The 23,373-nt window shown below is 36.8% G+C and overlaps 2 protein-coding genes across 2 annotated transcripts in view; both read right to left on the reverse strand.

Annotated features, from left to right (window-relative positions):
- slc16a10 (solute carrier family 16 member 10) overlaps nucleotides 1-14,722 on the reverse strand; it is a 37,581-nt gene extending 22,859 nt beyond the window's left edge. The window contains exon 1 of the mRNA XM_065257410.2: nucleotides 14,273-14,722. Coding sequence (XP_065113482.1) covers nucleotides 14,273-14,591 — 319 coding nt within the window. The 5' untranslated portion in view covers nucleotides 14,592-14,722. The remainder of the gene's footprint in view (nucleotides 1-14,272) is intronic.
- Nucleotides 14,723-18,039: 3,317 nt separating this feature from the next.
- Nucleotides 18,040-22,929, reverse strand: rpf2 (ribosome production factor 2 homolog). The gene is made up of 10 exons (XM_065257411.1): nucleotides 22,805-22,929; nucleotides 22,252-22,384; nucleotides 22,067-22,104; nucleotides 21,484-21,523; nucleotides 21,312-21,393; nucleotides 20,931-21,007; nucleotides 20,196-20,295; nucleotides 19,069-19,171; nucleotides 18,731-18,875; nucleotides 18,040-18,493 (listed from the first exon to the last, which is right to left on the reverse strand). The coding sequence occupies exons 1-10, from the start codon at nucleotides 22,825-22,827 to the stop codon at nucleotides 18,317-18,319; spliced, it is 918 nt and encodes a 305-aa protein (XP_065113483.1). The 5' UTR covers nucleotides 22,828-22,929; the 3' UTR covers nucleotides 18,040-18,316.
- Between the last annotated feature and the right edge of the window lie 444 nt (nucleotides 22,930-23,373).

Raw genomic sequence — 23,373 nt, forward strand, 5'->3', positions numbered from 1 at the left:
GGTCGCCGACTGCAGATTATCACCTCACAGTTAACGATCGAGACGACGGGAGCGCGCCGAGACTCCAGTAGGATTCCTAAAGACTGCCGGTCTTTAGTCTGGGACTGTGAAAATCCTTTGGTGTACGCTAGGCATAACCCATATATGCAGCACATACTGTATCTTATTGAGAAGTGTCTCACCTAATACAAGTTGTTTCACTCAAACTCTGTGAGGTGGTGAAGAAAGGATGGATATTCTGTTGTCCTCTTCATCCTCACTCCAGTTCTTGCAGTGTATTTTGTTACATCCTCCTTAATTTATCCTCCCAAAGAATTTTAGACAGCAGAATAAATGCAGGGAAAAAAGGACATATTTAACACATTTAATACATGATGCTAAACACTCATATTTTTCAGTAAATACTGTTTTGAAATGATAACCAGAGATGTACACTACTCAAATCACTACACATGGCCACAGGTCTGTGTGTTATGACAGTGGGACATGGTTTTCTGATCGAGGCTGAATATTTACTGTACAGCTACCTTGTCCTCAAAAGCAATTTAATACAAAACAAAAACACATTTTAAAACTTTATTTTATGCAAATAAGGTTTCAGCATTTATGTTTAAACATATTCACATTTAAAATATAATGTTTTTCCGATTGGCCACCACACACACATAACATAACTTACGCTAAAATGCTTAACGTAGTTTAACGAATTTGAAAGATAAAATGTAGTTATACACCTTATTAATAACGCATAATTTATGTAACAGGTAAGTTAAACCCAAGCGGATGAGAATATAAACACAACGTGGTAACTTACACATTTAGAGTTTTCCTCCCAGCTTCATGTAATTTAGGGTACTTTGTTAAATATGCTTTTATACTAATAAATTATTCTCTCAGGTAACGTTAAATCTGATCTTTTCATATCATTGACGTATACATTAGGCTACGTTAAGCATTTCTTCATAATAGTTTTAGAAAAGGAAAACACTATCGTATAATTTAACGCATCGCGTGTGCTCGTAGGCTTGCATACACATAGTATGATTTATTAATTTGGTTTATACTGACTTTGCAAACTAATACTACCGTTATACGTTAAGCAACGCGTCCGGTTAATGGTTTTAAAATGTCCCGTTCGTGTAAACAACAACCGCGGGTCTGATAATAAATAACTTTTATAGATTATTTTACCTTGCTGGTCTTTTTTCAGTCTCTCCTCTCGTGTATCTTCAACTGAAAAGCGCCGCTGTCCCAGGGTCCAGGGAAAGGCTTGTTTGAAAACTCTTCAGTTTATGTGCACACCTGAAATCGGTCCTCTGAACACCTGTGCTGCTACATGGTTCCTTAGCTAAAATAAGTCAACGCCTGTGTGTATACAATTGTCAAAAATGATGATTTTGAGAAAAATAAAATAAGGATTTGTGTGAATAAGGAAAATACCGCCAAAAGACTGTTAGAAAATATACAGTAGCATACAGCAATTTTCAAAAATAAAGTAGATTACTGTATATGATGTATGATGTCACCGAAAATTCCCAAAATGCAACGCGAATTACAGTTATGTACTGTATAAATAGTTTACAGTATTATACTGGGTGATATACAGTAAATAACTGTAAAAATTACAGGAATGTCTAACAGTGAGCATGGCAAAATTTATTAACAATATAATTTGTATTTCTTTTTTTATATAAAATAATTAACACCCTTAACGCTTGATTTCATAATAAAGGTATTCATTTAATACACTAGCAAAAAAGTGTAGTTAGTACAGTTGTCATGAATGGCTAAATTATCTATATAGACCAAAAACAAAATTTTTACAAGGCTGTAAACATTATTTTCTACTGTAAAATTGGGCATTTTAATGGCCAAAAATGATATTAAACCCATGATTTACTTACCCCAAAGCCGTCCGAGATGCATATGTCCATAATTTTTCAGACAAACACATTTTTTTTCATCCTGGAGCCGTTTGAAATTCTTTGGGGAAGGATATATGCACATTTTTTGGACTTGAAGGAGCTGTACCCCATAACTTTACTGTTTAGCAGCTGGAAGATATAATACACTGAAAATGTGTTCATCTGAAAAATAATGGACATATGCATCTCAGACAGCTTCATGGGTTTAATATCATTTTTAGCCAAAATATCCCTTTAACATTGCATGGGGGTCTATGGAAATTGACTCTAGCCAGCCTCTAGCGGCCAGTCGATGAATTTCAATTACGTCACTTCCGTATTTATTGCCTTCATCTGAAAGATCAAAAGGTAGCCCCTCGTATAAACCTTAAACCACCATAACAACCACATAGTACAACTTTTAAAACAATTAAATTACCATAGCAACCACGTAGCATTATGGTAAAACACTCAAATCACCATAACAACCACTAAGTAAAACTTTTAATAAAATTAAATTACCATAGCAACCACGTAGCATCATGGTAAAACACTCGAATCACCATAGCAACCATAAAGCATCATGGTAAAACACTCAAATCACCATAGCAACCACATAGTAACACTCTTCCATATCAACCACATCAACCACATAGAATCACCATATCAACCACATAAAAAACTCTATAAAACACATAGCAATCACCGAATCACCATAGCAACCACACTGCATTATGGTAAAACACTCAAATCACCATAGGAACCACATAGTAACACTCTTAAAACACTCAAATCACCATAGCAACCACAAAGCATCGTGGAAAAACACTCAAATCACCATAGCAACCACATAGTTACACTCTTGAAACCCTCAAATCACCATAGCAACCACATAGTAACACTTTTAAAACACTCAAATCACCATAGCAACCACATAGTTACACTCTTAAAACACCCAAATCACCATAGCAACCACATAGAATCATAATAAAACACTCAAATCACCATAGCAACCACAAAATAAACAGGCTAATAACACTCAAATCACCATAGCAACCACATAGCAACAGTAAAAAGCATGCAAATCACCATAGCAACCACAAAGCAACAACCCAATAACACTTTAATTAACATAGCAACCACATAGTAATAGTAACACACAAAAAACCCTTAATTCACCAAAGCAACAGCAACCATATATGGCGCTTTCCATTGCATAGTATACCACGGGTCAAGCCATGTCAGCTCACCTTACTTTGGCTTGGTTAGCTTTTTCATTGAGGTACCACTTCAGAGTGGGAGGGATTATAGGCGTGTCATTTTATTTGCGCTGCTTACTGTTCTCAATTTCAATTTCAATTTCAATTTTATTTATATAGCGCTTTTCACAATTGGTGATTGTTTCAAATCAGCTTTACATTAATAGAAGCAGTGGAAAGCACAGAAAATTGACAGATAGCACAACATAATACACGATAGCACAAGCAGCTAAATTTCCTGCGGCTATGAGCGTGCGTATTACTAATGTGACGTAAAGAAGGCTGCCTCCCCGGGTTGAAAAACCCCCTAGGAGAAAAAAAAACCCATGCTAAGCCGGGGAAGTAAAAAAAGTCCTAGGAGGGAAAAACCCTTGGGAGATATTTATATACAGGCTATATATATATATATATATATATATACATTGAAACGGATAAGGAGATTAGGCGGAGGTTAAGCGGGTTCTGCCGGTGGTTGTTGGTCAGGCATCAGCTGGCACCATAGCCATACTGGTGCCAGCTCATAGTTCTGACATCATACAAAAAGTCTAAGCGAGCATCATTGGAATTCAGTGTTTCCCATACCTTAATTTATTTGGCAGTCCACCACAAAATCAAAACTGACGACCACAGACGTTTCTCACGTCTTCTGAGACATTTATCATTTACTCTGTCTCACATGACAGTTTCTGTACAAACACCTGTGTCAGCAGGTCAGCTCGCTTGTACCCCAACCGAGGAGGTACTAAGAAAATATTGGGTACTACGCAATGTACCCAGTGGAAAAGCCCCCAAAAGTAAGCTGACCTGACCCGTGGGGTAGTACTATGCAATGGAAAAATGCCAATAGTAACACTCTTAAAACACTCAAATCGCCATCGCAACCACATAGCAACACTCTAAAAACGCTCAAATCACCATAACAACCAAATACCAACATGTTAATAACACTCAAATCACACTAATAATTTGACTTGGAACTTGTACAATTGTTTTGATATTTGCAGCTGTGGTTCATTTCCCGTTTTCTGTAAACCACACATACAGTCTGAGATGCGACAAATCAGTGAACTCATAAAGATTTTCCAATGCAAAACTGATCGACAGTTTACAGTTGGCACAAACAATGCTTGCTATGCAAACACTGAAAGAACCCAGTGCTAGGAATCTAAAAAGAGGAGTACATGGGTGTCAAAAATAATGGCTTACCAACATCTGCCAGTCAATATACATCCCACATCATTACTAATGTTAGTTCAGTCAAAATACCTAAGGTATATCAAACAGGTTAAACATTGATTTTACTGAGCAGGTCTGACATAAATCTACTGTCACAAGTTCTCACAACTATATATATATATATATATATTTTTTTTTAAGAAAAAAGACATATAAGGTTAGATAGATCTGACATAACACTAGCATCGCTCTGTGTATTACAGTAGTACAGAGTCAAAAGTATGTTAAGAATTAAGAGAATCCACCGTCAGGCAGTCATTTATGAGTCAGTTTCATCCCTGAGCACCACACTGAGCTTTAATGTGCTGATCCACATCTGGCCTTAACTTCATCCTACAACAGATCCTGACTGCTGGCCCCTAGGCTTTTCCTGAAGATCTAAGAGGGTTTTATGGTCATGGAGGAGGCCGAACAGACTTTATTTCCTAGTCATTCCAGCTCTGTGCTTGCCTAACCTCAAGAAAACACCATACTGCCTCAACAGGTCTGACCCAGCTTTACTCATCATCGTGACTTTGCAAAATCTACTGAAACATTTGTTGTCCATCTGCAGGATGGAGCTTGAGAATCTACAGCACAAAGCTGAAGAACATGATGGATCATTTCAGACCTAAAGAGTTTGGGATGGACTGAGTGAGGAGAGGAAAAGATCTCAACACTATCATGTACAACACTGATAAAATCTTCAACAGCATTCAGACATAATAACCAGTTTAACAAGAAGAGCATTGCATTAGTAAGCCGATGGTTTGCAGTGATAGGAAAATAAACCCTCTGAGATAAATGCTATAGTGTCTCTGAGTCTGAAACAGCAGTACTGTGCTCCTGTGAAGCACGAGTGATTTCAATGTTAAGTCAATGTGAAGATGCATTGACGCGCGTCTGGAGGTTTTACGGCGCGGATGAGGCGTTTGGCGCGGCGCGGAAGATGCAATTCGCGAATAGCGCGAAATTGAGCGCCTGGCATGGTACGCGCGAATGGTGCTTTTTGTGCATTTTGCAATTGATCCGAATTTGTTGCTGATGGCCGAGTTGAAAAATTTGCGTTAACCAATCAGGAGCCTGCCTGCTGCTGTGGCGGCAGCACCACCTGGAGTCACTTATTCAACCTGAAGGCTTGATATTGTCCGTAAGCAGTCACCCGGAGCTATACGACACAAGTTCTTATTTCTATAGAGACAGGAATAAAAAAAGACCTCGCTTGGAAAAGTGTCAGTGAGGACATCGGGCAACCAGGTAAGTTGTAAATACACATTTCACTTTTGAGTCACGTGACGTTTATCGACCCGCGCCGTTTATTTTCCCCCTACAGTAAGGTTACCAAATACAAACCAGTAACTCTCTCTATAAATGCACAATCAACATCAGTCATCTTGCAAACAGACAACCGCATAGCACTTGCCCCTCCCACAAGTAGCGGATTTTGCCTCTGACGCGCATCAAATGCTTGCCTTTTCCGTGCGTCTACTTCGCTCTACACGCGCGAATGCATTTAAACTGTTCAAGCGGCAAACTAGGCGTGGTAGACGCGATTTTGACGCCTGAAACGCGGTTGGTGTAAATGTAGAATTAACATGGGGGTCTATGGAAATCGACTCCCTTTGGGAGTCAGCTTCAAGTGGCCAGTCGATGAATTGCAGCTTAAATCACTTCAGTATTGGCTTCATCAGAGCGATTGGAAGGTTGTCCCTCAGTTTAAACCCAGTGAACACACATATAAAAAAACTCTGTATATCTTCTAATGCACTGCTTTGGATAAAACCATCTGCCAAATGCATTAATATAAATGTAAGCAGCTGTTAGGAGTTTGCATCTAACTTGAGGCGCAGACAGCAAACACAAGTCAATGATACGATATCATCAGATATAATGCACCTGAACTCCAACGTTTCGCTCTCAGAAGTGCAGATATCAAACAAACGTTACTCTTTCTAGCCTGCGGGACAGGTTCAGGTTCAAGGCTGGCTGCAGAAAGGCTGCTGGTTCATTTCAAACTAAAAGCCCATTTGTGAATGCATTGAAATAAAGTAATGGAAAGAAATTCAAAGTGAATAAATGTGAAGAAATAAATGTTTTGTGTGTCAGTTCTCAACAACAGGTTCAGAAGAATTCATTTCACTTTAAAACATCCCTGACAAGCTGCTGCTCGAATCCACACATCAACAATCAAATCTACATTCACACGACACTAACTACAGCTATGAGGAGATGATGCCATACTGGATGCGGGAGCGATGTGATTGGTCCTTCTATGAGCTCATGGTGTTTACTCTATCTGCCAGCAACCTTCACCTAAACTTTGTATGGACAGAGATCAACTGTTCGGTTAACTATTAACTAACCTGTGTGGGAGAGAGGCACGTGTCTACATATACTCCACCTGCTTCAGAGCAGATAAGAACGAAGGCCAGAGCAACAAATGACTGTAGTGAGCTGTATATCAATATCAGGCACTATAGGTTAAGACCTAATCTAGTCTGAAGCTGAATTCAGTGTATTTCTCTACTGAAGGCTGAACATCTCTAGTGTGAACATCAGGGTGTCCAGAGCCGATTACAGAGATCATTATCAAGGCCTTTATCAAGGACAACTTTATTGTCATTGCATGGTATAACAAAATGACTCTGGTATCTTTGCAGAAAAGGTTTGTGCCTGGTTTCTGCTATACAGGAGGTTTACAACCAGGATCATGACTGAAATGTCACTGAGAAGTGAAATCCGTTGTCCAGAAACACAATGAAGATGTGAGTTCAAGTATAAATAACTGTTGAGTGTTTGATGCAGTATTTTCTGAATGAAGCTCTATTGCTCCTCCTCTCCAGTCACATTGAAAGTACTTTAGGAACTAAACTTTCTCAATAAAACATTTATTGCTTTTCGGGTTTCACAATAATGCTGCCACTTCAATATGTAGAAACTAATTTTGAGATCATATTAATGTTTAATACAGGTTACTATAATGCTGCACTAAACTAAATCGTTAAATAATAATAATGATAGATAATTTAAACAAAATAAGAGAAAGGGGAGTTTAAATAAATAAAAAAAAACTAAAGGAAAGTGAAGTGGATTCATGTATATTTTTATCCTAATGCACTGCAGAGTTATTTAGTTGTCAAGCACATACAGCGGGTTGATTTTAAAAACATTAAGGGACGGTTTCCCAGACAGGGATTAGACTAGTCCTAGACTAAAATAAATGTAAGAGCTGTCCAAACTGAAAACAACTTGCACTGACATATCTTAAAATACATCAGTGCCCTTTGTTTTGCCTCAAAATGCACACAAGTAATGTTTTTAGTAAGGTATGTTTGTTAAAACTAGTTATATTTTCCAATTCAACTCAGGTCTATTCCTGGCTTAAAATAATCCTTGTCCGGGAAACCACCCCTAAGGGTTAGTTTCCTTGACAAGGTTTAGATTAATCCTGGGCTAGGCCTAAGTTATATTAGGACATTTAAGTAGTTTTTACAAACAAAACCTACAAAAAAAAAAACAATAATGGTGTGCATCTTGAGACAAAACAATGGCACTGATATATTTGTTCAGAGATGTCACTGTTTCACTAAAGAGTATCAGACACACACAAAAACATGATAGGGGCGTCACACGTTTTCCTTCTAGCACTGACAACAATCGATTTGATCACAGACAACTACAAAAGACTGAATGCAAAATCATTACCTCTGGAACTAAAAGTCATTTATCATTCATAATCACATTTATGAAAAATTATTACAGTTCTTCAAGTAATTAAGTTATGATTTACATTTACACATTTGCCAGAAAATGTTTCTATTTCACCCAACAATAAGTTAAAACAACCCAGCATGAGTGTAATGACATTTAATTAATGTTAATATTTAAATATGCTAATATTTTGTATTGTAAAATGAAAGTTCTTTAAATGCAGGGTCCATAATCTTTAAAAGCCAATGTTGACATTTGAAATCACCTAAAAAAACACGCCCCTACCCCAAAAGTATCTGGACCTTCTTTTGATAGACCCACCCCACACATACACAACCCAGGCAACGATGTCGGTTAGAAGACACGCCCCTTACTGCTGATTGGCTACAAGTGTGTTTTGGTAGTCGGCACGACTCCCTTTTCAAAGCGCCTTTCAGAAACCGTGCACTCCGCCTTTAACCACTGTTATATACATCTCCCTATAATGTGAGTAACACTGATGTTTATCTTGAAAAGACAGAAGAGATCTGATCCACGTAAGCCTAGTTAAAGCCCCAAAATCTCTACTATCACCTTAGGAAGTTTTTTAACGAAGCACAATTTCTTTTATTGCTTGTGTCACATAATTTTTTTTAGGCCGTAAAGTAGCTGGGGACACCTAATGAAAAATATCACTTTTAACATTAAAGGATGTGAGCCAATCATAACACTAGAGGACGTAAAGGAGAAGCAATGTACGAGTTTTTCTCAAAAAGGTCTGAGAGCAGGTGGTCATATATTACTACAATAAAACAAATAATAAGCTGTGGAAAATCATAGACCACTTTAAGATTTAAGAGTACAAAAGACATGAATTATAAACATTTCCTCTGCAAAATATGTTTTGAAATCACAAACATAAATTTCTGCATTGAATTTAGAAAAACACAAACTTGTTTTTAAACTGTTATTGTACCCCAGCATGAAGCCTGATGCCAGCAGTGTATGTGTATCTCTTATCTGCTTTAAAACAAGTTTATTATGTGGAAATGTGACAGCAGTCCACGTGTGTGAGACACAGATAAAAGTTTATGAGATGACACAGCAGTAAACACAAAAAAAAACATTCAGTCGCACTGAATGACAGTGTGTGTATGTAATGTAAAGTTTCTTCTTAGCTTTCATTTTTAGTTTACTTTTCTGAAGTAACGAGTAAAGTAACACTTTTGTTTATAAATGTACACGTTAATATTTAAAGTACTTTTTAAAAAAGTAATGCGATTTACTTTTCAGTTTAATTAATTTGATTAATAAAAATAATGAACTGAATTAAACTGAACGTAGTCACATAGCATTACGCACCCCTGTGCGTGGGCCCCTTAGCGAAAACAGTTTGAATCAGAAAAGGAGATTGCAGGCCAGTGCTTGATATTTTTTTGATATAAATATGCCGTTTCGGAATGCAAAACTTCTGAGTCATAAAAAACACCTGCAAGGCCTGAAAGAGATCAATCCTCAGCCAAGTAAGAAAAAGTAACACAAAAGTAACTTAAAAGTAATGTGAGTATTACTTTCCATAAAAAGTAACTAAGTAACGCAATTAGTTACTTTTTTGGTGAGTAACTTAATATTGTTACTTAAACTTTCCCCAACACTGGCCATGAATAATCTGATTGGCTGTTTCTCAGAGCAGCTTCTTCAGTAGCTCTGTGTGTGTAAACAGACCTTATGTTTGAGTCTGTATCAGACGAAAATACAGATTTTGAGGAACAATCAATTGTTTGGAGATTGTTATAAGACATTTCTGAGTGGTAAGTTTGTGTTTCTTCCGTATGGACCTGCAAAACGTAACTGTAACGTCAATAGTAGAACTTCAGCCTTAGCGCTAGCATAAAGCATTAACTAGCATACAGTGCTAACTCAGCAGTCACAACTTTGTTTTTAGCATTGTAATAACATTGTAATTAATTTATTGTTGGGGTGTAGCTACATCTCGACTTTAATGTCACAGTCGGTGTAATGTTGAGATTGGCCTGTTTTCCAGTCTTTTGAATGTACAAGGTTTACATAAGAATAAGGAAATGACACCATTAAAGCATGATTTAATGTTTCAATTCAAATGCTAGAAACCACTTAAGTTTGTCAATTCTCATTTACATTGTCTATACATGATGTGTAAACCTCTACTACTGTTGCTATTTGGAAATATAAGCCATTCTTGCTGCTCGAAAATGATTTAAACATTGACAGGCGCCCTTTCATGAGCCACTGAAACTGCTCATCTGCGCACAAGTTCAAGATCATTTGTGATTTATAGATTTCACATCTGAAAAAATGGGTACCTGTTTTTTCTGTACGTTCTATAAATCACATGTATGCATTTTTGTGAAATGAATTTAGAATGGTCTCTATGCAGCATTTTACAAATGAGGCCCCTGGTTTGCTCAGAGACCACAGAGATGGTAGCAAATAAGCAATGCTTATGTCAAGCACTGAACGAGTAAAGCTCAAGCTGACTCAAGATATAAAAACTCAAAGCTGTAATGTAAAGTCCCCTGTCACCGGGACAGCTAGTAGACTTTTGAATCTGATATAATGAGTGGATTAAACGTTTTTAATCTGCAAAAGAGGAATAGAAAGAGAGGCACTTTTACTGCTTCTGAGAGAGAGAGAGAGAGAGAGAGAGAGAGAGAGAGAGAGAGAGAGAGAGAGAGAGAGAGAGAGAGAGAGAGAGAGAGAGAGAGAGAGAGAGAGAGAGAGAGAGAGAGAGAAACTGTCAGGGAATTGACAACAGTAACAGTCATGTTGCCTGATCTGCTTAGCTCATCTCAGGCCATCCATTAAACCCTACACCTCTCACTTTAAAACCTCAACCACCAAAACCAGTAAATCGATGGGCTCAAATTCCTACAGCACCAGAACCTAATCCCTAAACACTGCATCATCTCTGTGTGTTTCAGCCTCTCATCAGATTCAGGTGGAAACAAGAACCACAGCAGCACATAGACCTGCCAAAAAACGAATGTCAACATTTGAAAAAAAAAAACTCAAATTTCCAGAGGAAAGCCAGATTAAAGGATAACAGATACACCTTCATAAACACTGCAATGGAAACATAAACCTACAGTACGACATCTCAAGCTAAAAATATCAGCAGCAGGAGGTTTGGTCTTGCAGTAAAATACAGACAATGTTTCAAGTTACTAGGGATGGGCAAAAAAATAGATTTTTCGATTAATCGTTTTTTTACGTGGTTGATTCAGAATCGATTCTCAGAGAGCAGAATCGATTTTTTTTTCATATTTTTTCCTGCAAACATTAAATGTAAGTTTAACATTTATCAAATTACTAGTCTTCTTCACTAGATGTCACCCTCTTTTTGCCTTGCGCGATGTTACCAAGGAGCGAGAGGCGAGCCTGTCATTCATTCATTCATTGAGTGCTTAAAATGGCGGTTTTAGGTGCTTCATCGACGAAGATGCCACCTCCACATAAAAACTAAGAGGTATGGAAGCATTTTAGATTTCGCAAGCAAGACGACAATGATAGTGTTGTGACTTTTAATTTCTTTGTATTAATTACCCACTTGTAAACTTATGTTCAATGTTATTTTTTATTAATATAGTATTTGTATTAAATCTCTATTTATTGAGTTGAATCAAGAATCGAGTATAAAAACCGACCCAAGAACCGGAATCGAAAATTGAACCGAGAATGGAAATCGAATCGATTTGATAGCTTGTGAATCGAAATTGAATCGATCTGAATCGATACCCAGCTCTACAAATTACTGAATTAAAACCCATCACCCAAATTCACACCATTACAGACTAACTACTGACAACACAAACCATCCACACATACAGTAATCACAAGCTTGTGTGACAGTCAGAAGTTGTGTAAAAAAGCATGTGGTAAAATACTGTGGTAAAAAGCCACTGCAAATTCAGGCCATGTTTACACCACAACGATGTGGTGAAAAACACAAAGTTTTTCCTTTGCATTTATAAAAACCTTTATGTAATTTTAATTTATATTCTGATGGTCGACTGAACCAAAGCAGGCATCCATTGCCAGTCACTCAGTACAGCATGCAAGTCTTTGTTCACAACAAGCACAGAATAGATTAACTATAACTGTATACATCTGTCAAATACATTACAAATACACAACAACATTAACTGTTTTCTCTAGCTTTCACACTTTGAGCTTTAATAAACCCTAATGAGATTTAGTTTATTTCATTGTCTTATAACACATTAGACGCGCAGCTTCACCACCTACTGGTGTATTTAGAACGAATCAGTGAACGAATCTCAATGAATCATTTCGGTGAACGAACTGAAAATGAAAAATTCACTTAGATGTAACAAAATTCATTACTGAGTAACTTTCATGAGGCCCAAAACCCAGAATTGGCACAAACGAATCCTGAACTTACCAGGCTAGCAAACTAAACCGTCTGGCTTCATGGCATAGGCCCCTGTAGGCCACCATTGTTGTTTCGGTTATACTCACGCATGTCTATAGACTAAATTTACACATGCGCATCACAGATATGCGTTTTTTTAGGCCCCAAAACACCATTGTCATGTAAACAAACAGCCAAACCTCATAAACACTTTCTTGTTAAAGGTTGAATGGTTGTGGTGTAAAAAAACCTCAGTCAGTATTTGTGTCTGACAGTACATGAATGAATCAATGACTCTCCTTAAACACATAAATGATGACGAGCAATTCTCCTCCTCAAAGCACACAAACCTTCTCAAACCAGAAGATCGGGTGATGTTTCTTTAAAAATGAAAAATACACATTCAGGGTATAATTAATGAAATGTATTTGTGTGTTTTACAGTTTCAGTGTGTGTGTGTGCAGTATGTTGACTGTGTTTTAAAAGCTGGACATTGAGCTCTGTTGGCATCCGTCACTGCTGTCTGAGGGACGAGGACAGCTGGACTTTACCGCTTTTGATGATGATAATGATGCAATCTTCACAAACATTACGAAGGAAATCATCTCTCACTACAATATTCAAATGTTAATACCAGCGAATAATCGCTTGCTAATGCAAAACTAATGACAAAGACAGGAATGTTCACAGCTAAGTTTACTCTATTGTTGTGCAGATGACTTGAACACATTTCTGCTCCCCCTAGCTTTGCTTCAAACACATTCACACAAACTTTACTGACAATAAACTTCATTTAAATCTCTGTGTGAATTTTCCCACATTGACCTGCATGAGATAAGCTAGTGCTAGATTTCATATGGATACTATCAGTGTTATGAGAGCATTATTACATATACAGTCCCTGCATTACCTCAAGACTAACAAACATCAGGTTTGCATACTAGATTTCTGTTTTTATCATACCATCTGTATTATTATTGTTATCGTGTATTTAATTATTACCTTTTAATTATTATTTGTATTACTTGAAAAGTATCAGTAAGTTAACCAGACCTGTATTTCACTTCGAGATAACCCGCGATATTTTTTTTTGTCAAAACATGTTTATGTTTTAATTGTGTTTTATTTTTTATTAAGAAGGCTTAAATCAAAACAAACCAACTGCAATTTGATTGATATTATTTGAAATGCAGTCAAAAAACGAGATTTCTGACGAATTAAAAAAACGGAGTTATCTCGTTTCGGAACCAAACACTTCATTCACTGAATTATGATCTCTTCATATTATTATAAACTTTGTAATGTCAGTCATCATTATCACAGATCTGATTCTGGACCTGTTGTCACCTGCACAAAGCTTTGAAAAAAAGCCTCAGAGTCTCGTTTCATGTTTATTCACACAGTCACAAATTTATATGTAGTTTCGTGGGCATGAATGAGATAAGAAACCGGGGCAAGTTGTCAATGGGCAAGTTTCCACAAGACTGTAAATGTAAAAATGTGCACAGATGCGGTTTTTCTCTAGCAGGGGTTTTGTTTCAACGTCTTTAGTTCATCTGTTTGTAAATTCTGTCCTCCAATCTAGAAATTTGCTCCATCATCATATTTCATTTGATAACAGCTGACAGTAAAATCCCATAATCATACAGTGAACTTTGCTCTTATATCTCACACAGGTTTCTATTAAACTTCAGGCCAGATTAAGTTGACTCGTGTTTAGATTACATTCATAAAGTTTTAAACACTTAAAAACGCGCCTTTACTGTAGCCTATTGTGTCGCGTGCTCGTTTACCTGTTTTAAAGCGGAGGTCTTCGTCGTCCGCGGAGCCGAACTCATTCAGTAGAGACACAAATAAAATACCGAAAGCGTTCTGGATCCCGAACACCGAGCCGTTGCACCACATAGCCGCCAGCATCACCACCCATCCCCAGCCGCCCTCAGGGGGCTCGAACTCTGCCGGTGGGGCTTTCTCCTCGCCCGGAGCGCTTTTACTGCCCCCATTCTCCTGCTTCACCTCCGGCTCGTTAGCGTCCATCTCAGCGGTGTCTTTACTCGCGTTTGACGCGTCACTCATGCTGATGTCTTTACTCGCGTTTGACGCGTCACTCATGCTGATGTCTGATGTCACTGCAGGTATATGATTGTATATAGTATGAGCTGGTGCGGATCGCTATACAAACACCATACTTTCTCGCAGCACGCGGTTCCTATGCCTCTTCTGGTTTTGCAAAAACACGTGTAAATATAGATCTAGCTGAGAGAGGCGGGGCTACAAAAATCCTTCCCACTTTACTACAGTAAATCACTGAAGACAGTACTGCCCCTAAACTGGGGTCTTGTAGACACACCTAATAATTTTTACACAGATTATGAATGTAATTTGATCATACGACTGATCATGCCTGGTCTTTTCCAGTTTTTCAGGAATGGATTGTAGTTTTATGTACAGGATTCTTGTGGGATAGAATAAAAATCCTACAGGGTTTATTAACACATTGGTTCTCAAACTGGGGGCCCCAGTTTTTATGACATTTTATACAATACATTCATTTATCATGAATTATGTGTAATTAAACCTTAAAAAAGCCAACTTACCAACAGCACAGGTATAATTTAATATGTTTTGTTTAATTAAAATGTTACATTTTAGAACTATTTTTGTCATAAATTTTCTTTCGGGGGCCGCAAAGTAATGCAGCGTACACAAGGGGGGCCGCATGCTGAAAAGTATGAGAACCACTAACATATTGCCCTGTAGGACTGTAGGAATATGTAGGATTCCTGCAGGATTTCACTTGTCCTGTATAGGATCTTACTGTATCACTAGACATGCAGGACCAACCTGCAGGGCACTACAGTGACATTTTATTTTTGGATTTTTATTCAACATATATAATTACAGTAAAATTTGTGTTACACCACAGTGAACCTACTTTTGAGCAATAGTGTTTTAAACTGAAGTTATAGGATAATTTGTAACACACTGTAATGATTAATAATATCACAGTTTAATATCGTTTTCATTTATGTTAATTGGTCTGTTATGTTGTTGCTTGGTTGTTGCCCTTAAAAAGTCCCTATTACATTGCTAAAGACAACATTATAGTGTGTATTTGGTGTAATACAATGTGTTTGCATAGTTTATAGTTCAAAAACACGTTATTTTCAACACGTACTTTATTGTTGCTCCTCTATGCCCTGCCTCCCTGAAACATTCTGATTTTGTACAAAACTCATCGATCTGAAAAGTGCAGTGTCCTCTGATTGGCCAGCTAACCAGTATGTTCTGATTGGCCTGTGACGCTCCTTACCATGTTTGAAAGATAAGCTCCCAATGTAATCCTGACAGGAGTTAATATCGGCTTTACTACATTATCAATATGGGCCGAATCTGTTCCAGAAAATGCAGATGACCAAGCTGATGGATCAACTTTACCAGCGTGGCTATGAGCAGAAGAACATAAAAGATTGGTATGGTAAGGATATTAAAACATAAAACCATGTCTGCATTAATGAACGTAGAAACAACAAACAACAAGCGCTACTCTGCACACAACTTGTGTTTGAGTCATGGTTTAGTCAGTACTTAATTCTTTAAATATGAAAACATAAGACTACTTACAGGCTGTGAGTCAGAAGTGGGCGGGATTATGATCAAGACATTGTGTCCATGTCAATCAGCTCAGAAAGTAAACTGTTGCCTACAGTCTGTGTGTTTGTTGTAGTCCAAGAAAAGAGATTTAAGTTGGAGAAGATAATTTGCGTCATTGTTTATTTTGGGATTTGTACCTTTGCATATTGTTATCATTTACTCGGGTATTTCTCAGATTAAGTGCCAAATTGGGTTGCTGCAATTTTGAAAATTAACATTCCAAATTTGACTTATTGGTATACATCAAATTATCAGTCCTTAAGTCAGGAGCGACGTTATGAGCTTGGTTGAGACCATAAGATAAGGGAATTTATGATTTTTTTGCCATTTTCTTAACTATGTCAAGTAAATGTGTCTTTACCCTCACATCATCGAATACATATAAAACTTAAATGATACATCAGTGCTTTTAAAATATTTTGTGGTTTCACATGGAATCTTATTTATCTTAATGAGATTTTTACTTTCAAGATGAATTATAGTCATTTATGTATCTAAATTTATGATTCATCAATCTACCCTGCATGGAATATAAGCTTATTTTAAGTGAATGCCATGGGAAAGTCCCTTTATACAGAGCGTGTTGGTAATGACAGTTAAACCATGGGAAAGGTAGAAATTAAGCAAAATTAAGTACAAAATGCATATATATGCTTAATCTGTGCATGTAGTTTATTAGTTCAAGTAAAATTTTATTCATAAACATTATTTATCACAAAATACATGCATGAGATATGGCACAACATGTGAAAACTCTGGTGAAGGACAACACCAACACACTGATATTGTACCCCAAAACACAAATAAAATGTGATAAAATTATTAGTAAGAGCACCCATAAAAAATCTAGGCTTGTTTTTGTTTATACTAATTAATGGTGCTAAAATGTATTAGATTTAATTGGTTTTTAATAGAATTACACCCTGTGGACATAAATAGGCCCACTATTTGGGAAATACCCACTAATACTTACACACCAAAGGAAATGTAAAATTAAGAATCTGAAAATACATGCTCCAAGGTAACATTAATAAACTCAATAAAGTTTACTGATTTGTGTGATTGTCAAAAAAGAATTTTAAATAAATAATTAATAATAAATAATAGTTAATAAATAATATGAACATTATATTTGTTTGACATATGCTTTTTGTCAATGCTAACTTAATGCTAAGTTCATGAGTGATTTGGGGGGAAACACAAAATGACTGATTTTCAATATAAAAAGTGATTGTGGACTGAATTAAGCATATGTAACCTCTGTTAAATAATCACTTATCTGCAGAGAGGGCATTTAAAGCACACGATTTCATTCTTGTGGTGACACCTGGGGGTCAAAGTTGGTATTACATGGCATGCTAATTGTTGCATTTATTTTCTTTTGTGGTGGTCTTAAGTAAATAATTGACCGAGAAAAAAGTCTTAGGACTCTTATGTCTCAGGAAGAATATTTTTCCTCGTTTTATTTTTTATGTTGCGCTGCAGGGCTTCCGTACTCCAGCATTAAGTAAGTTATCACGCAATAAGGGGAACGCCCCGCTGTCAGGCAAGTATTGCCATGAAATAAATGTAGCATCGCTGAAGTGGAGGCCTGGCAGGAATCTCGCATTTTTACTTGCAGTTGGATTGGTACTTTCTGTTCATCTGTTTAGAGGTGATTTAAATATTCATAGCTTGAAATAGACAGAAAATTGAGCTTTCTTGCCCTCCAATCAAATAGAGCTACAGACGTTCAACTCTTTTACTGTTATCCTTCTTACATGCACCATCACAACCAGTGTTTTTCATCAAGAAAAAAAATGCATACAGACACAAGTCTTTCTTGTACGTTATAGAGCCATGATGGCCACACACACAAACATCTGACAGCTTCAGAAAACTGAATGCATTCAAACACACAAACACATCACTGTGCAACATTTATTAAACAGCAGTTTATTCAAAAAAGAAACTGCACAAACATGAGTTTATTACAATCACAACTCAAGTGTAAGCTTTTTATCAATGTAAATCTGTTTTAATGTATAAACCCCAGGTTCAGTCTTCCTCCATGTAAATATCCTGTCACTGATAGAGATGTATGTTGAATAGAAAGGCCATCCACATCTTCCTCTTTCTTTTGCATTAAAGCCCGTTTGGGATTTTAAATCTGACACACAGTCCCATAATGCAACAGTGTCACGTTATTCATCAGTTTTGGGTTTTTTGGCTGATGTGGCATCGGTCTTGACGTCTCCTCTCCTCTTCTTCAAGCCCTTCATCTTGCGCGTCTGCAGTTTGTCCAAGTTCTGCTTCTGCATGTGTAAACGGCCTAATCTGGTGCCAAAGGCATCATGGGATATGTTCTTCTTTTTCTTGGGCTGTGCAGATATAAAGACACAACATAATGAAGTTTCATGAAGATCTAATCTGTAATCTTCAGCAAAACAATTTTAACTCCGATTCAAATTATGCTTTTCTATGACAACACTCTGGAAATAGTGAATCACTACATGAAGTGATCGCTCTATCAGGAAACAAAACACCTAAACTCAGAAACAGATGAGAGGAAAGACAATGAATGCTTTCTGAATTATGTTTATAAGGTGACTGTGTACCTTCAGGCCTTTAGGCTGTTTGTGTGCAGATCTGTACAGGTCATCTGAAGCTATGTGACATCTCCTCATGGCAAAATCAAATGAAGGTCCCATTTCCTCCAGTTCAATCCTGGGTGTCCGACAGCCAGATTTCTTCAACAAGACTCTGTAAGAATCACAGTAACTTTATCACTCAATCATATGAAATAAAGTCTGGATAAGCAGATGTGGTTTATGGGTATACAACATAAACACTTCCTGTGAGGCTTTAAAGCAAGAGGTAAAAGTTTTCTATGAGTGTAAGGTTTAGTGGGTGGGTTGGGGTATTATGCAAATAAACAAGTGTTTGTGTGTCTTACTTGTAGCTGCGCATGTAAATCTTGCCGTCCAGCGCAGTGAAATGCAGCACATGTTCGAGTCCTGCCAGGCGCACGGCTTTTACTTTGGGACCACAGAAAAAATCTGACAGAGCAAAATCAGAGAAACGTTACAGCACTTCATCTGACTGACTCCAGCTGCTGGTTTGCTCTTATCAAACTCTTATCATCCCTACAATATTAATATCAGGGACTTTAAAACAGTACATTTCACTTTTTAAGCTCTCCAGAGTACATAAGTTCTAGTTCAAAATACCCCACAGATAATTTTCATGTTAAAATTGCCACTTTGTAGGTGTGAGCAAAAATGTAAAAAAGTGCCGTTTTGGGTGTGTCCTTGAAAATGTAAATGAGCCGATGAAATGCCATAATGGTGGTTTGTTGAAATTGAAACTCAGTTGTGATTTTCTTTCTCTGCACTTAATGGCAGTGCCGTGGTTGGATAGTGCAGATTAAGGGGCGGTATTATTATAAGAAGATCCCCTTCTGACATCACAAGGGGAGCCAAATTTCAATTACCTATTTTTTCACATGCTTGCAGAGAAGGGCTTACTAAAACTAAGTTACAGGGTTGATCTTTTTCACATTTATTAGGTTGATAGAAGCACTGGGGACCCAATTATAGCACTTAAACATGGAAAAATTTTTCATGATATGTCCCATTTAACTGTCAAATAACATCTACTCAAATGGTGGCTAAACATCAGCTCAAGAGGTTTCAAGCTCAAGTTTAACATTTCGACTGAAAGTGAAGACAGCTTTACAGTGATGACTGACACAACATCAGAAAATAACACAACCTTACACAAGTGTCTTTGAGTTTGGAAAAGTTCATATGAATCAAACATGAGAATAAAGAGGATAAATAATTGAAAAATATATTCTCATGGATTTATATTAAAACTATTTATTTATTTATTTGACAAGTTTCACTACATTCACACAATGTAGAGTTAATATTTTTTGACTGTAGTAAGAGAGGTTTCATCTCTCATCATCATCATCATCATCATCTAAGGATCCCAGAAAAATCCAGGATGCCTTTCCCGTGTATTTTCCGGAATGTCTGTGTGAAAAGGGCTAGTGAGAGTTCAGAGGAGATCTCTTACCTGTTAGAAGATTCTTTAATCTCTTATGTTCATTATCTGTGTCAAACAGTTCACCTGTAAACACCAGCATTGGCTTTGTGCCCTCAGGACACTTGTTTATCTTTACAAAAGACAGAAACTTTTTTTAGTTTGCATACACAACTCATCAAATGTCTCGGGTAAATTAAATTCATATGTAATCTTTCTATTCAGTTAAGGGTTTGTAATAGTGATGCACCGATGTATCGGCCGCCGATATTTATCGGCCGATTTTTGATGAATTTGAAACCATCGGCATATCGGCAATAGCATGAGAAAGGCCGATACCGATTGTTTATTAATTAACCGCATAAAGAAATCCATTATATGCAAAAAATGAGTTAATGTTGTTAATAAAATAAATGCTGAATAGCGAAAACCACATTTGAAGGTTGTCATGCTGTCTTATTATATTTGTTTTACCTTAATTTGTGCCTCTCTTATTATGTTGGTCAGTTGAATGTTAATTAGATCTAATCCATGTTCAGTAAAAATAATTTGATGCAGAAATAAACTAGCTAATAGACCAACTGTATAGTATTGTATACAAGTGTTTAATATCGGCATCGGCCAGAAGTTGTCTGTTTAAATCGGTATCGGCCCAAAAAAATCCTATCGGTGCATCCCTAGTTTGTAACGGGATCAAATAATATATACTACGCATCTATTTATATGGGGGGAAAAAACAAACATTCAGACAACTGAAGGCTGCTGTACCTTTATATCTTTGAGAGCGACAAACTTTTCAATGCCGAGCTCAAACATGTCCAGCACATGAAAATCAAACATGCGACCTGCAAAGATCACAAGCAAAAGTAACATTTTTAGACAAAACTACTTTACGGTTTTGTGGCCTTGATTGTTTGTATTTATTGCTCAGTTGAAGACCGTGTACGTGTGCAAACGTGTAGTGTTTCTATATAAAGTAACATCGCCATCTACTGACCAGGTGCACATTTAATTCTGTTCACAGATCTGTGTAAATGCAATCTTTTTGACTCCATTGAAAAGTTTTAACAATGCAAATATATATTACTATTTTATTGCTGTGTAAGTGTAGCCTACAGTAAACCTTCACGATTTATTCAGCCAACGTACCAAATATGAGATTATGAGGTCGCTTCTTGTTGTGTGACCCAAACAGAAACAAGGAGCAATCGGATTTCTTTGAGAAGAATTCCTGAGAAATTATAAACATCAGAACATGTTACACAATGAGACTTTGAAACTACATATGAATAAAATCATGACACTCAAATCATAATCTCACCAATGCTGTTGAGTCTTCAAATGGCCTTACTATGTTTTTCCTGAGAAGAGACAAAAGTTTTAGTGTCACTCTCTACATGATGACCAAACTCATGTCTGTTTAAGAGATAATGTACAGGCAGCAGGTTGTTATCACAGAAATATCCCAGACACTATCAGGACCTGACCTCCAAGCAGAGGTAAGAAACATTAAATATTGAGTTTATTGCTCATTTTTAACGAATGCAGACATTTTTGCGATGGGAACACGCAATCTCAGTCATAAAAAAACACCTGCAGGGCCTGAAAGAGATCAAGCCTCAGCCAAGGAAGAATGCAAAGGTAACTTCAAAGTAACATAAGTATTACTTTCCATGGACAGAAAGTAAGTAATGCAATTAGTTTATTTTTTGGAGAGAAACTTAATATTGTTGTCATACACTGCTTTTAAAAGTAACTTTCCCCAATAGATTACTGAATGATACAAGTGACTACATCATGCAACTGTACTGTAGAGACTATAATGTCAGTAGATCAGTGTTACTGCATTAACCAAATCCAAATCCTGGATTATTTCATTACAGACACACACAACAAAAACTTACTTCTTATACATTACTGCGTTTGGTTTCTTTAGAGCATACTGAAACAAAAAAATTCAAATACAACACAAAACAATCAATCAAACATTTAAAACATCATAAACAATTATGAACTAACAATAAGTAAAGTTGGGTTTTTTTGGTGTTGATCTGATCTGATGTTGTTGACAGACATTATGACCGCTCACCACATCTTTTAAAGTTTGTGTGACGATCTCACTCGTGTTTCCTCCTTTAATGATCATCGCATGTTTGAGGTCTTCTGTTAGTTTGGCTTCTCTGCTCTGCAGAAAGCGTTTGGATCGCCTCGTTTTCGCTTTACTACAAGAAATAAATAAATAAAAGATCATTATCAACATCAACATTTACAAGCAAAAGTGAAGAAACTCAACGTCAGTTTTTAAAGAACACAAGCTTCGCATGATCTCAGGCACAAGACAAACACAAGAGCACAATCATGTCTCAAAAACATCAAACATACCATGGTACACCACCATCACTGTACACTGTCTGGTACTAACTTAACCACGGTTATTTTTGCGATGGTAAGTTAATGAAACTACGCTGTGGAAATACAGATAAATAATCCAAGACTAGCTTCACGTGTCTCAAATTGAGAAAGCTGGCAAGATATTTTTACTAAAACAACTTAACTAACGTTACCCTTCTAAACTAAAGTTAGACAAAATGATGTATAACATAAAATTACAAACAGAACAGTACACACAAACATTTACTTACACGATTCCGTCTGAATGTGACATTATTCCAATTCGCTTCACCTCACTGATGTGTGAACACGTGAAAACAGCGCAGTGAAGCCAGCGATCAAAACAATCAGCGTCCGTTTAAAGCCGGAAGTTTCATAATAAAAGTCTCTATCATCGGACATTTCAAAATGAAAGTCTCTTATTGTGATGAATAAAATGTATAAAGATACAGAAATAAAACGCACTGAAGTTATACCTGTCAAAATTTGAAGTGGATCAAAACCTTTCATAAAAGTTGTCTTTAAACCAATACCCATTCTTGTCTTAGGATGACACTAACTTTTTTGACTCGCTTTAAATGTTGACTAGGGTTAACATGTAAATCAGTCATAATGTTTTACACATTTTTTTTTTACATCAAGTCAATTTAAATGTCAGACATATGCAGGGGTGTTACCGGGAATGAGTCTAATGCATGTAACATCAATAACATATTGGGTGCACAACATTTTCCTAAAAATAACAAAACAAAAGCATTTAAAAAGTAGTGTCTGTACATGTCAAATAAAACCTAATTTTACATATAACCACTTTTGAAAT

The sequence above is a fragment of the Paramisgurnus dabryanus genome, chromosome 12 (genome assembly GCF_030506205.2).
Source record: "Paramisgurnus dabryanus chromosome 12, PD_genome_1.1, whole genome shotgun sequence".
NCBI lineage: Eukaryota > Metazoa > Chordata > Actinopteri > Cypriniformes > Cobitidae > Paramisgurnus > Paramisgurnus dabryanus.

What these genes read in the sequence shown, in the direction of transcription:
- rpf2 (XM_065257411.1), bottom strand. Translation starts at nt 22,827, where the DNA reads ATGTCACATTCAGACGGAATCGT. An exon ending in TCACATTCAGACGGAATCGT is followed by an intron (nt 22,385 to 22,804) that starts GTAAGTAAATGT and finishes TATTTCTTGTAG; the next exon opens with TAAAGCGAAAACGAGGCGAT. An exon ending in ATTAAAGAATCTTCTAACAG is followed by an intron (nt 19,172 to 20,195) that starts GTAAGAGATCTC and finishes TTGCTCTGTCAG; the next exon opens with ATTTTTTCTGTGGTCCCAAA.